Here is a 13,657-nt window from a genome sequence, read left to right as displayed (position 1 = left end):
AAAAAGAGACTTGTGGAACTTAAATTAATAAAAAAATTTAAAATCCCTGAAATATAAATGAGTTTTCCAAACTGGAATTTAGAGTGATGACATTCATTAAACTTGCTTTGTATTGAACTTGATTCATTCAACAAACGTCTATCGTATTGATAGTATTCTTAACATGTTTTCCTGGCTCATCTCGTAATTCTGTGAAGCTCTATTCTAGTCCTGCTCAGAGTAATCTGCTATGTGGAATCCACCATGGTGTACATAGATCAGTTGAGGTCCATACGAATGAATAATGCATACATTCAGGGGTCAAGAATGTGTTGTACTATTTAATGAATTGTTAAGATAGATATATAGTAATATCTGAAAAATTAACACAAACCAGTCGCTTCGACAAGTAGCATAATTTCTAGCATTTCTAATCATCCGTTGTGAATGATGAAAGAGTATAAATGTAAATTGAAGTTTTCATTAACGAGCTGGAATTGAAATCAGCACGTAAATGAATAAATAAATTATTTGAAAATAAACGCATTTTACTAAATGTAGAACTATGCTCAGGATGCAAGAAATTAATACAATTTACCTGCTGTAAATTATCTATTGCCGAAATGGATGACAAAATCGGTTATGCGATCAAACATTTGAGTACACACTTCTTTTATGATTCTTTACAAAGGGGGCGGCTGCTATTGAAATATAGCCGCCGACGGCTTGGTACCACAGTGGCGGCTAGACGCTTGTCAAACAAACAAAAATCAAGAAGAGCATCCTATCACGCATTCAATAAACTAGATTATCTTTTCGGAAATAAAATGTAAGTATTGCTAAAACATAGAAACAAATAAATGAATAAGAGTTTCATTTATCATAACATCACCAGGGCGTTGACGAAACCAAAATCAGAGCTTACTCCCGAGGAATTGGCGAGACAGGAAGAGGAGGAATTCAATACCGGACCTTTGTCCGTCCTAACACAATCGGTCAAAAACAACACCCAGGTGTTGATAAACTGCCGCAACAACAAGAAACTATTAGGCCGCGTGAAAGCCTTCGATCGGCACTGTAACATGGTTCTGGAAAATGTTAAGGAAATGTGGACGGAAATACCACGAACTGGGAAAGGCAAAAAGAAAGTGAAGCCTGTGAACAAGGACAGATTTATTTCAAAAATGTTTCTCAGAGGAGATTCAGTTATTTTGGTTCTTCGCAATCCGCAGGCCACTGCTGCTGGTAAATGAGCCATTTCGGTATACATAATACACTACATTAAGCACATTCATTCATTTGTTTTTTGTTTATTTAGAATGTGTTCGAAAAGAAAGATACGAATGAAAGATCCAGCAACCGTACGTTAATGTTATTTTTCAAATGAAAAAACGGCATGTTGCTTAATCCTTCTCGGCAATGGCCGTCAAATGAACCTCGATTTCTTCCTCGGTTAGAGTACGGAAATCAGGTTTCTCCTTGCTTACGATGCCGATCTCTATCTCAGTGGGTTTGAAATCAACCGCCAATACTGTGGAAAGGCAGGTGATAGCTAACTGGATTGCCTCCTCCTCACCTAGTTCCGCTTTGCGCTTCAATTTCTTTTCCAAGTAACTGTTGGCCTCAGTCTGCTTCACGCCAACCGAAATGGCATGGTAGCCGCAGTAATATCCAGCTGGATCGGTTTTGTACACGGCCGGCCCATTCTCGCTATCATATGCAATCATGACAATGCTGCAACCGAGCGGACGCATTTCAGCGTTTTGCGTATAGACCTGAGAAATGTCCGCCATCCGACGACACAACACATCGACCGGAATCTCGTAGCCATATTTGTACCGCCAATTAGCCGCTTCATAACGCGCTCGCTGCACCTGCGATCGGCTATCTGCTATGCGACCGGTCATGACACAACCAATCTCTCGAGTAATACGATACAGATGGGTCACAGTGGCGGGGTCGATGAGCTTGTCTGGGATCTTCTTCTGCGTGGCGACAACCGCACAGTCTTTTCCTTTCAGTGCGATCGACGTGAGGCCTTCCTGATTGATAGCCTTGAAGGCATATTCTAAGGAAAAATATCGAAATCAAAAACATCAATCATTAATTGCCGAAAACAGTAGTTCTATATTAGAAGAAGTTTATACGAACCAACTTGGTAGAGACGTCCTTCCGGGGAAAAGATTGTTATGTGGCGATCGAATCCGGCACTGCTTCCGCGTGACATTTTTCAGCCAGTTGAGTTTGAGACAGGAACGAGTAAAGATACTCGAAATGATCGCAAAATTAACAAGCTTCCTACAACTTAGTGAACTGAATAGATGACCGACAAAACACGGATTTGTGGGGTTAATATTTGAGGGATGATTTTGTTGTTTTCAGCGGTTTGAGCTGTCAGAGCAGAACGAACGTCACGTCAAAAGCCAGGATGAGTTTCTGCCATGACTACAGGTGGAATACTTCGAATTGCGTGTTTCAGCTATGTTTCGATATGTCGGTTACAACTTACGTATTTCAAATAAATATGTCGTACTGTATTGTAATTACAAGGTTATTTGTTAATATATTGGTAGAAAGATAGTTAATACAATTAAATTCAGTCTATTGAATCGATCAAACAGTTATTCATAGGACATTTCTACGAGGTAGTACCTAGTATCCGTTTTATGTTAACAGTTACAGGTGAATGGTTTTGAGAACTTCATAAAAAAGTAAAAAAACTGCACTTAATATCGTGGTATACAAAACCAGAATCGTCTATGATCTGTGAAGTTACATTAGAGCTCATGATGCACGTCCACCACCACTCCCAGGTGGGTTCCAGTGAGATATGGCATCAATTTTCGGTAAATTTTGTACATGTGCTTCTGTTAATTACAAAATCATCTAGAAAAGCCTGCTTCAGCCTAATTGGATTGCCGCAGTTCGACTCTGTCGGCATTGCGGTATCGAAACGGCGCGGTATACTGATATGAACCTTCGAGCCCCAGCGTGTTCGGGACCCTTGGGAGGTTCGGATTGGACAGAGTTTGGGGAAAGCCCGCATGCAGGGCGTTGTGATATTTCTTCATTAAAAATGCATGCTAAGCGTCGTATTACATTCAAGGCTGATTCGGAAATACGGGACCCGTACAAAACAGTCTCGGGTCAATTGCATGTGTGCAGAAGAGAAACTCTGCTAGAAACTGTCAGCTTTGATTCAGATAGTTATACAGCTCTGGCTCGGGATTGACTACTTGATGCTGAGTCCAGAATTCGATTGCGAATCGAAGATGTGAGGCTATGTAGGCTCGTTCAAGTTACACACTAGTAGCACTACGAAGGATATCAATTATGCGTACAGATATAAGAACATGAAGCGAAGATCGTATTCTATACGTCCCAGTCACTAGGTTTACTGTGAACCAAGCCGGAAACGGCACCAAAGTTCGTTGATAAAATAATTATTGTTCTTGTTTTTGGAAAAAGCTTATTGCATAATTCAATCCGTAATTTTCTGGTGCACATTTTCTCACCCACTGATTTGAAGGCTTATCTATAACGCGTGCAATCGCCAAGCAGCCATGCGGTACAGATGGTAAACATCTTCAACCCTAGCTTTCCTCTATTGTGAGTAATTTCGAAGAAACCATCACCGCAATTTAGTCACCCCACGCTCCCGCAGCAAATACAAACTCCGGAAAGAGGAATGTAACTATTCATGAAACACTTCCGTGAACTTGCATCCATGGGAAAAATAAAATAAAATAAAACCGTCGAAAAAAGGGAAAATGGCAAACCCAAAGGTGTAGCTATTTGTCGCCCCGGTGATTATGACGTAGTACGGAAGGGGCTTCAGTCGGCATCGTTGTGGAAACTACGCCCGTTATGGGACACCCCTTATGTACGAACCCGACCTCGCCATCACCCACGCGGTCGCGCCCGGAAGGCCTCGGGTGTGCTAAAAATACACTCTCCTATTCCAACTTCTTTCGGAGATGCGCGCCAACGACGTGCGGTTTGGGCGCAAAAAGAGGAAAGTGGGTGAAAAAGGAGGGTGGGTTGGGAAAGTTTTCCCTCCGGCATAGTTGGACCGGTGTCGCCCGGACTCGGGAACGAGCCGAGTGAATATCGAAAGTGGCATTTTCCCCGCAATCCCACGTACGAAAAATAATATTCTCTCTAGGAAGATTGCAGCTGATGCAGCTGTCCGTGTCCACCGGCGTCGGCGTCGCCTCCGTCGTCCTCGCTCCGGGAAAATGCAGACGAGAAGCGGCACATTCAGATGCTGATAGGCATGTCGGTTTTCCGATGTGGCAAAGAACAAAAACTTACGCCCCTTTATTCGTCGCGTGGCAGTGATGATGCAGTTGCAGTGGTGCATGCGTGTGGTACCGTCCAGGGCCCTGTAGCAAGGACGGTTGAAGGGCAGCGGGATTCCCAGGGCCGCGGCCCGGCCAAAGGGTTTTTGTTGGGTTGGGACGCAAATTCCGCGCAGTGCTTTTACATATTTTGTTTGCTTCCGGAATGGCGCGGTGGCGTGTTTCACTCTCGCCGCCGGGAAAAGACCGGAAAACTCTTTTCACAAACGTCCTGGATCGGAGTGGTCGCGTTTCGCAGCCTTGCGGAGGCGGTCGTATTGCACGTCCTGGTCCTGGGGAGCATAGCGGACGTTTCGTCACGCTGCCACGAGCGGCAGATGGGAGGAGGAATTTAATTAATTACAATCTCGACGGTGATGGTAAATTGGTGGTCTTGCCGCGTGGATATCACGCCCCGTGGCCACGCTCGTTTTACCGTGGCGTAAATAACGATTCCGTTTCGGTGCGGAAAGAGAGATTTTCGGCCGTTTGTTATTTGCCAGCGAGATGGTTATTTACGCACAGGAAATTAGCGTTCCCGATCTGGTGGATCACGGTGTCTGGGGGGTGCTTTTCATGGGCCGCAGGATCAATGGAAGGGAGTTTAATGACTTGCAGGGTTGTGGGAGGCGCATATCAGACAATGTTTTCCTTCGGGTAGATGGGATGACAGCGTGGATCAGAGTTTTTCACCCAAAAAGGGAAGCTTCAATCAATGCCACGTGTATAGCTCGAGAAATAAATACTCATTTGAAACGAGTTTCACTCTTTGGCGGTAAAACACTCCCATCGCATGGGAATTAATCTATATTGCGTAACTCAGGTGAGTTGTTATGAATGCAGCAAACAGGAACGTAGCTTCGAACGTAATTAGTTCATTTGATTAAAATCGGATTGAGTTCGCGTCCAGAGATAAATGAAGTAAGTTTGAAAATAAATCATAAAATTGAAATGAATACAAGCATTTACTCCCTTACTTTGGTATATTTATTCAACCTCTTTTGGCTGGCTTCCATCCGCTTGCATTCGATCACCATGATTTTTTCCACAAAAATCCCTCTCGCGATTCGAACGCATGGCAGTTGCAAAAATCTGCCACCTCAGAAAACCCACGAAAGCGGCTTTTCAGATGGCATCAATTAGAATTCGTTCCCAAGTTCGAACACCAGCCAACTCAAAAACCTGCTGGCAGCCCAGAGTCGCTAAGGCTTGACTCCATCTCCATCGCAGCTTCAAAACCGCCAAAACCCGCAGGCGCGTATCGATTGATAACACAAAATTGACAATAATACGCGGCTTCCTTCACCACACGAGCGACAACCAATCATCATCCCCATCATCCGCGATCGTACGCCGGTTCCACGATCGATGTCGATGCGCTTGTGTGAGGCCCGTTTGCGTTGGTCTGCGTCGTTACTCGCCAGCGTGCGCTCGTTCGGAGTTGATTGCAGCTGCTGCTGGGTTTGCGAGCTGGGTAACAACACGTCACGTCTGACAACGGCCGACCTTCGGCCAACGTTCTCCCTTCCACCACGACCGTGACGAAACGCCAGGAGGCTCGACCAACGGTTGCGATACGGCACAGCTCGAGCTTAGCCCTAACAGGCCAATGCAACGGTTTGGCAGCTCAACAGCACCACAGTTCCGATAAAGCCGTCCAACAAGGCAGCGGAGCTCTCGGGAGCTGTACACTGCGCTCGTACACGGGAAGTGTGTCATCATGACGAACACAGGCGATGACCCATCGCCATCGGTCGTTCCGCTGACGGTGGACGATCCGGAGCAAGTGCCACCAAAGGACAAAGGCTTGTGGCGTGATTTGGTTGCGTACTGGATTTTAGGTTTGTGCAATAATTACGGCTACGTGGTGATGCTGACGGCTGCACACGACATCCTGAAGGAGCTGGAGGGCGACGAGGATCACGCAAAAAGTGCACTGGTGAGTTGTGAAAAGCGTCCACCTCTGGGGGAATTGTGCGATCGACTTATCGCATCCAGCTGGAGGGATTTAGTAAACCAAGTGTCAACGATGCTAGTGCGTTAGTGAACGTGAGCGCGATCGCGGCGGTTGTGTGCGCGCGTTTGTTACGAATCGCTAAACGCGATCGTTGGCGTATGCGTGCTGTGAGTGCATTTCGTTGTGTACTAACAACCCTAACCCCTACCGGGAGGTACTCGTGTTTGCAGCTGCACTCTCCGATGGACGATTATGGTCGGGGAAATCCCCCAATGAAGCGTTCGTTACTAGGTCGTCTAGCGTTGGTACATCCATAAGCGGAGAACTCGGCACTATAAACGGGAAGGGCACGAGTACGTGCGACCATGATCGTCACGTGGTTTGCCGTTGATCGTGATGGAGGCGTGTGTGTCTGCTGAATGATTGATTAGTCAATTCTTTCGTCGGTCGTCAATGTCGCGGCCATTCTGGGCCGATAAGCGACGTGCTTGAGGATCGCCTTCGCTGCGGTCGAAGATGGTCAAGGTTTTGTGCGTAGCACAACGGCCTTTATGGGAAGGTAGACAATAGTTTATCGGCTATTCAACGATGAGGGAAGGGCCGAGATAAAAGCTAATTAAATCATGCCACTTGACGTAGATCGTCTGGGAAGAGGATCACGATGTCCAACGGCGCCGGTGCGGTCAAAATCACGCGATAGTCCGCGCAATCAATGAACTGTTTGATCGGGGTGTAGCCTGACGATTCGCGTTGTGCTTGTAGATTGGTCAATTGTTACCGGTGGGGTTTGTTTGATTGATAAGATTGCGCCTCGTGGAAGACCGCGACAACAGCTACCTGGAACGCTGGACCTGCACGAGGGAAGATATAATGATTTACTGCGACACGTTTGGAGATCCGAGGAGACGCCACAGGTTGGGTGGCGTTGACGAAAGGATGAGATATTTTTGTTATTGTCGATTGTACATCAATTGTACTACCGTAACCAATCTTATGGTATACCTCCTGGCGCTAGGATCGTACGCCAATCGGTACGAGGTACGGGTGATGTGTCTATCTAATCAGTCCTTAGTTGAAGAGGGAGAGCTTCGATGTCTGGAGGTTTTAAAATCAATTCGTCCTTCAAACGAATTTGACAATTACGAAACCATGCCTCCATTCCCGGAAGTGGCGAAGTGAGGGTGTCAGTAATGCGAGAATTGAAGCAGTTCCATCAGTAGCTCTGGCAAGAAGAGCTCCACGACCTTTTCCCGGAGGTAGAAAACGTCGAAAACGAAGGTTTTATCGAACCAAAAAAGGACCATTGTCGGATGAAGGGCTTAATCAAACGAAACACCCACGTTCGTTCGCCTTTTCATCGGTACAATTATTCGCGCATTTTAGGTGCTAAAATTCTGCCAACACGTACGCGAAGTCTGCGTGCATTTGGCGATACCAGTCGACCGGGTTCACTCGAATATAACGCTGTTTTGTAAAGCGTTTTTTGCGCACATCACCGTTATACCTCGTTCATGCCAGCAGGTTGAATGGTATTGTAGGAAAATACCCTCAACCGGTCACGATTAAATCCAGCCTCCCGAGCCATTAAGTTTTTGCTCTCGGTGTGGTCAGAAGCCGGTGTCGATGTAAGTTATGGGGGAACAATAGTCACGCGAAACCACACTCCGTATCGCGGGTTGTACAATGTGCATTTTATGGCTCTGCTGTTGCTGCGACTGGCAGCAAATAGCTTGAGGCTGTAAAAGCTGTTCCGCATACGCGAATACGACCTCGACTACCCATGATAGGGAAGGTATTTTGGTACGCGTGCGAGTACATATGGTTCCTGCATCGTAATAGGGAAAAGCATGAAAGCACCGGAACCTGATGACTCGATTGGTCGGAACTGGGAACTTTTGAGAACCGGGAGTTCAGTAGAAAAAAAAGAAAATCCTTCTTTCGATGATAAAGAACAGCTTTACGTGTGCATGGGAGTTGATTCTACTTGCCAATTGTACTGCTTTATTGTTGAAAGGATTTAGTTGATGGAAACCCAAAAGAGCGTATAGAACATTCTATAGAAAAGTCCTTTAGCCTCTCCAGAGCGGTGACCACGTGGATGGTTTTTATAGTGCTTCGAAGCACGTTGGCTATAAACGTATTGCGAAAGAGCTCAGGATATATTAAAATGGGCCAGGCACACGCAAATGATGAGTTCGCATTAACCGCTGCCTCACTGGAATTTAACAATGAAAGAATGGATTCAGGCTTCGATGCCCTTGTGAAATTCCACTCAACTGTATACCCAATTACCGGGTTTTAAGTTATTCTCGATTCCAGCAACGCTATTGTCGATTGGCAATATATAATCTGTGTTTATTGAATCTACCCAATTAATTAAGGAAATAACCAGAATTTGTTAATTGAATAGTAATAATTAGTGAATCAGATTTTTTTGCATAAAGGGAGAGAAATTCTCTCTTAAGCTAACATTTTTCGAAAAGTTTTTATACTTAGCATGCTCTTGGAAGAGATCAGTGTTTTACTTTACTGACGCAGGGTATAAGAGTCACATTATTTTAGCTTAAATATACAATAACAATTTCAATAGCATCACCACGGGTTGGGTTTGTGTGGTTAGCATAGCTTTTCTCATCTTTCTGGTTTATTCTTTAGTATAACTACGACGTAGCGAATACGACAGCCCGAGCTAACGACGTAACCTACGGATATGAGAAGCGTCCGTGCAACAAGCTGTCAACAGGTGCCATCCTCCTGGCGGACATCCTGCCGGCTTTAGTAGTCAAATCAATCGCTTCGTTCCTCCCACTAGCAAAGCAGTAAGAAGCACCTCGTATCAGAACACCTTCGAACAGCTTTCCCGTTCGAGTAACACTCATTTTCTCGCCTCAGCGTTCGAGTGTTCCTGTGTGTCGTTGCAGCCGCGGCCGGGTTCCTGTTGACGGCTTTCGCCACCGTCGAATGGGTGCTCTTTGTTGGCGTGATAGCGACCTCGTTTTCTTCCGGACTCGGTGAGGCCACGTTCCTGGCATATGCGACCTATTTCAACAAGTCAGTATCGGGAGAGGGATATGCAGGTGTTTATGTCAACATGTCAGTAACGAGTCATGCTTCAATGTTCACCCCGACAGGAACGTCATCTCTACGTGGTCCTCCGGAACGGGTGGTGCCGGTATTGCCGGATCGCTCTCGTACACTGGTCTAAGAGAGCTCGGTTTGACACCTAAAACGACCATACTCATCATGCTGGTAGTACCGGCGTTGGAAGCGGCTGCATTCTGGCTGTTGTTACGCCACAAGAACACGGACGCACCGGCTGAACCGATCGAGGATGGTAAGGAGCAGACACCCGAGATCGATTATAACACGCTGCCGGAGAACGAGCGACCACTGACGAACTGGCCCGACCGTATTCGATACATTCCGTCGCTGTTCATCTTCATGATTCCGCTCATCCTGGTGTACCTGCTGGAGTACTTCATCAACCAAGGGCTGGTAAGTGTGCACGTGCCAACACCTGTATAGAGGGACATTTGAAATAATTCCGTTTCGTTCCCTTTTCCCGTAGTTCGAGCTGGTGTACTTCCCAGGAATCTGGTTGTCACAATCATCTCAGTATCGCTGGTACCAAGTGATCTACCAGATCGGTGTGTTCATCTCACGCTCATCCGTCAACCTGATCCAGTTCCGGCATGTGTGGATCATGGCCGTGTTCCAGTTCCTGAACGTGGTGTACTTCACCTTCGAGGCGGTGTACTTCTTCACGCCCTCCATCTGGATCATCTTCGTGCTGATCCTGTGGGAGGGCCTGCTTGGAGGCGGTGGCTACGTGAACACGTTCTATCGCATCCAAACCGATGTACCTGCGGCTCGTCGCGAGTACGCCATGATGGTGACGTCCATTTCGGACTCGGTCGGCATAGCACTGGCAGGTGTTGCTGCCATTCCATCGCACAATGCGATCTGTGATCTGCCCGTGCCAAATCGCTTACTGTGACACGCTGTTTCCTGTTTGATATTTTAAGCTTGCAAAATAAACCGATGCAAACGAACGTAGCCAAATCCAACGATCAAAGTTTACCCCCATCGGGGAGCTATTTGCAGCTCGAAGCTTGTCTTCCGGTCCAGCGCCAGAGAGAGACCCGGCGACCACATCTTAAGCTGACCCAGGAATGTTGCCGGCCGGTTAGCGTGCACCACAAATTCCAGAGAAGCCATCTGTCGGTGACATGCGGTACCGGCATGCCAATACGGGCAACCGCATCCCGAACGGGCAGGATCCTAGCAAAACTTTTTTATCACAACCGCTCCGGTCTCCGCTGTCTCGCTCGCTACCTGGGAATCCGCAGGATGCCCCGGCTGGGCAGATTTGAGTAGCGGCCTAAATTATGCAAACAAGTTTTTATCCGGTTTATAAACTATCCTCCCTCGTATGCGGCAGTCCCCGAGGTGGGCCGCCCGGAAGGTCGAATCTACCTGCGTTCGCTTTCCCTGGCCCGCTTCACCGGGATGGGAGTTCCGAAGTTCGGAGTTTATCGATGGGGCGAAACGGAAGCTCTAAAACTCATCGCTAGCGCACGGGGGAAAAAACAATTTGCTTTCGCTTCGGTGCTTCTTCTTTGGTCGGTGCACCGTGTCCGGGACCGGGCCGTTGGAAGGCGATTGGGTTGGATGGCATCATTCCGTTGGGTTTCGAGGTTAGGTTTACCCCGGACCCGAACCCACACCATCCACCCTGTTGCAACCGGTGAGCCCACTTGTCGCCCGGAAGTAATGCAATCTACATAGTTTCATGTTTACATTTGCATATTTTTCTCTCTCTGCTTCTCTTGCGGCAAACCATGTGCGCCATCTGCACACGTGCCGGAAAAGTCAGGGCAAACTTTGGCGTCGTGGTTTTCTCTTCGGATGGCCATTGTCACTTTGCCACGGCAAAAGTGCGCCGGGTCATTGGTACGGCGAAAATTAGCACCTTTACCCGATCCTTGCGGCGTATGGGCCAGGTGGGCAATAATTTTGCAAAATTTCTTTCATCTAATAACAGACCCGGTAACCTGGCGCTTCCGGGAAAGGCACGCCAGAATTGATTCGGGGAAAAGAGCGTGCTAATTGAAAGACCTTTCTGCAAGCTTTTTGAAGGAATGTTTGCACTACGATTTCGCTGGTCTGAGTCTATAGCTTTCAGCGACCGTTCGCACCTTAACGAACGCAAGAATGTCGCTTTTTTAATCAAAATTACGCCAATCGACGTGTGCTGAGAAATTAATCCTACGTCGAGTTGGCTCCGTTGTTCTTTGCACGACATTTTCACCAAGCAGCGGGCTGTCTATTATTTTGTATTCCATGAATTCCACCGGATAAGGTTACACAACCATCGAGCGGAGGCGTAAAGAAAACCGGGTGGCTTTATTAAAGTGTACAATTGGGGCCCTCGAGCACCGTAGCAGGGCTGAAAATAAATTACACCCGACTTGTCGGCGAACGGTTCGTGGGCTGCCAAAGAAACAAATGCAATAATGCACGTAGAACCGGCAGAAAGGTGCTGGATCCTTTCGCCCTATCATCTCAGCCCACCCGTTTTGTGAAAGCCAGCAAGAAAAAAGAGCTTCGGCGCAAATAAATTACGTCCTTTCGTCACCGGGGCCGGAGAAAAGCCCCATTCCTTGTCGACATCGACCAACTGGAGCTGGATTGCGGGCAGAGCCTCGTCTACGTTGAGCGGCGCCGAAATTAACATTATTCTCATGCGAACCAGAGGCGCAAAACGAACCCTACCAGCCTTTTTCTATTTGTTCTTACCGTTTTTGGGTTGCTGTATTTGAGTACGAGCAGCGAGGGAACTCGGTTTCTTTGGAACCGGAATGGGCGCGCTGTTTAGTTTGTGCGGAATATGTTCGTTCCCATTTTCGGGAGCAACTCTTTATTACCCAGCCTTTAGAGGGAGGTTTTTTGAAGCACGTGGGCCTGTTTGCCGTTCCACCTCAGATCGTTCGCCCGGCAACGTCAAATTGATGTAAAACGTTGAGCTGTAACGTCGAACTGCTCGACAGCCAAGCGAAACGTACGCTCCCAAAACACACAATTGCATACCTTCCAGGCGGAATGCGAGTCAGACGCGTACGAGCCATGCCGACTACTAGGTCCGTACATCGTTTCGATTGCTTCCTCTGGGACGCATGTGGTCTTGGCGCCGAGAAACGCCGACACGAGTCAGCACAAAACGAATCGTCCTGTTTTCATATGGTTCAATTGAATGGAGGCAAATTTGAATTTTTATGAAAATTGGCTTCCTTCCGCAGCCGCCATCATCTTTATGGTTTCTCACCCAGACCCGAAACCGGTGCTGGCTGGGCCGGATGGTTAGTCACACGAAGCATAAATCTGCGCCGTATGTAAGCCTGTGGCGGAGTGTGCCGGGACGTATTTTACACCGTTTGTTTAGCCATTAGCAACGTGGTCCGGTTTAGGTGGCAGGTTGAAGCAAGAGAAAATAATTTTGAAATTATCCCCCGGAAAGCCATTAGTCCCGACTGTGGTTAGGTACCATGGCGACACCGTCTCACACAGCCAAAGCCTGGGTGGCGAAGATAAATCAAAAGCCTATTCCTCGACACCTGCACGCCCTTGACCGGGCGTATAGGATGGCAAAAATGCCCTCTCACTGGAGGGTTTTCCTAAATGAACGCCACCCTAGCGGTCGGACTCGGTGGAGACTCGGGCAATAAATTAGAAACGATAAGTGTAGCAGATAATTATTTGTTGCTCACCTGTGACCGACGGCCGCAGCGACGGGTTGGGAGAAATGCGCGTGCGAAGTCGCTTTTAATTCGCATCCGGGTCAAGTCCTTCGACGGATCGTACGAGAAAGGTACCCTTAATAAGTACGCTTCGAGCACCCTGACTGTAGGACCCGAGCCGCAGACTGGCAGACCCCAACAGATCCGATCTGCACGTAATGCCCATTAGTAGGATCCGCCGGACGTCGCTTCGGAGGAACGTGGCCATTATGCAAAGCAAGAAAGATGGCCCCGTCTGTAGGGTCACTCAAGAACGTCCGGCCGCTGGCCAAAGACGTGCACGGTACAGTCGTTTGTTTTAATGGCGCTTACGGATTAAAAGCACCCCGTGGAGTTCGAGAATTCGAGCCGGATTGTATCGGGTCCCGGGTGGATATTAGTACGCCACCTTAACGGAGACAAATGGCGGTAAGCCGTCGATAAGCTGCCGGAAAAACACACCGACGCCTCATGACCAGGCACCGCAGATAATCGTTGTTGATTGTTGCATTTAGTTTGGCTGCAAATTTGACGCCATCAGAGAGGATTTCGATGCCAAATTGATGGTGCCATTCGTGGATGGGGGAAAATGGGAGCAAATGTCG

General features: G+C 47.6%; 3 protein-coding genes across 4 annotated transcripts; 2 read left to right on the top strand and 1 right to left on the bottom strand.

Moving 5' to 3' along the window:
* The first annotated feature begins 839 nt into the window (after window positions 1–839).
* On the top strand, window positions 840–1,232 carry LOC128721964 (probable small nuclear ribonucleoprotein Sm D2). The gene has a single exon (XM_053815775.1). The coding sequence runs from the start codon at window positions 840–842 to the stop codon at window positions 1,230–1,232; it is 393 nt and encodes a 130-aa protein (XP_053671750.1).
* A 77-nt stretch (window positions 1,233–1,309) lies between these two features.
* LOC128731077 (proteasome subunit alpha type-6-like) lies at window positions 1,310–2,206 on the bottom strand. Its single transcript, XM_053824173.1, has 2 exons — window positions 2,131–2,206; window positions 1,310–2,047 (listed from the first exon to the last, which is right to left on the bottom strand). The coding sequence occupies exons 1-2, from the start codon at window positions 2,204–2,206 to the stop codon at window positions 1,383–1,385; spliced, it is 741 nt and encodes a 246-aa protein (XP_053680148.1). The 3' UTR covers window positions 1,310–1,382.
* Window positions 2,207–5,971: 3,765 nt separating this feature from the next.
* LOC128731397 (battenin) lies at window positions 5,972–10,331 on the top strand. 2 transcript variants are annotated; one of them, XM_053824516.1, is made up of 5 exons: window positions 5,972–6,258; window positions 8,992–9,095; window positions 9,169–9,327; window positions 9,408–9,771; window positions 9,845–10,331. In XM_053824516.1, exons 1-5 carry the CDS (start codon window positions 6,040–6,042, stop codon window positions 10,271–10,273), a joined length of 1,275 nt encoding a protein of 424 aa, XP_053680491.1. In that variant the 5' UTR covers window positions 5,972–6,039; the 3' UTR covers window positions 10,274–10,331. The 2 variants fall into 2 exon arrangements, with proteins under 2 accessions (XP_053680491.1, XP_053680490.1); XM_053824515.1 differs by having other exon boundaries at window positions 8,932–9,095.
* Window positions 10,332–13,657: the final 3,326 nt, after the last annotated feature.

Source organism: Anopheles nili, chromosome 2 (assembly GCF_943737925.1).
Source record: "Anopheles nili chromosome 2, idAnoNiliSN_F5_01, whole genome shotgun sequence".
Taxonomy (NCBI): domain Eukaryota; kingdom Metazoa; phylum Arthropoda; class Insecta; order Diptera; family Culicidae; genus Anopheles; species Anopheles nili.
This window is presented reverse-complemented; position numbering and strand designations above follow the sequence as displayed.

What these genes read in the sequence shown, in the direction of transcription:
- LOC128721964 (XM_053815775.1), top strand. Translation starts at nt 840, where the DNA reads ATGAATAAGAGTTTCATTTATCATAACATCACCAGGGCGTTGACGAAA.
- LOC128731077 (XM_053824173.1), bottom strand. Translation starts at nt 2,206, where the DNA reads ATGTCACGCGGAAGCAGTGCCGGATTCGATCGCCACATAACAATCTTT. An exon ending in AGGACGTCTCTACCAAGTTG is followed by an intron (nt 2,048 to 2,130) that starts GTTCGTATAAAC and finishes ATTTTTCCTTAG; the next exon opens with AATATGCCTTCAAGGCTATC.
- LOC128731397 (XM_053824515.1), top strand. Translation starts at nt 6,040, where the DNA reads ATGACGAACACAGGCGATGACCCATCGCCATCGGTCGTTCCGCTGACG. An exon ending in ATCACGCAAAAAGTGCACTG is followed by an intron (nt 6,259 to 8,931) that starts GTGAGTTGTGAA and finishes TTTATTCTTTAG; the next exon opens with TATAACTACGACGTAGCGAA. An exon ending in ACTTCATCAACCAAGGGCTG is followed by an intron (nt 9,772 to 9,844) that starts GTAAGTGTGCAC and finishes CTTTTCCCGTAG; the next exon opens with TTCGAGCTGGTGTACTTCCC.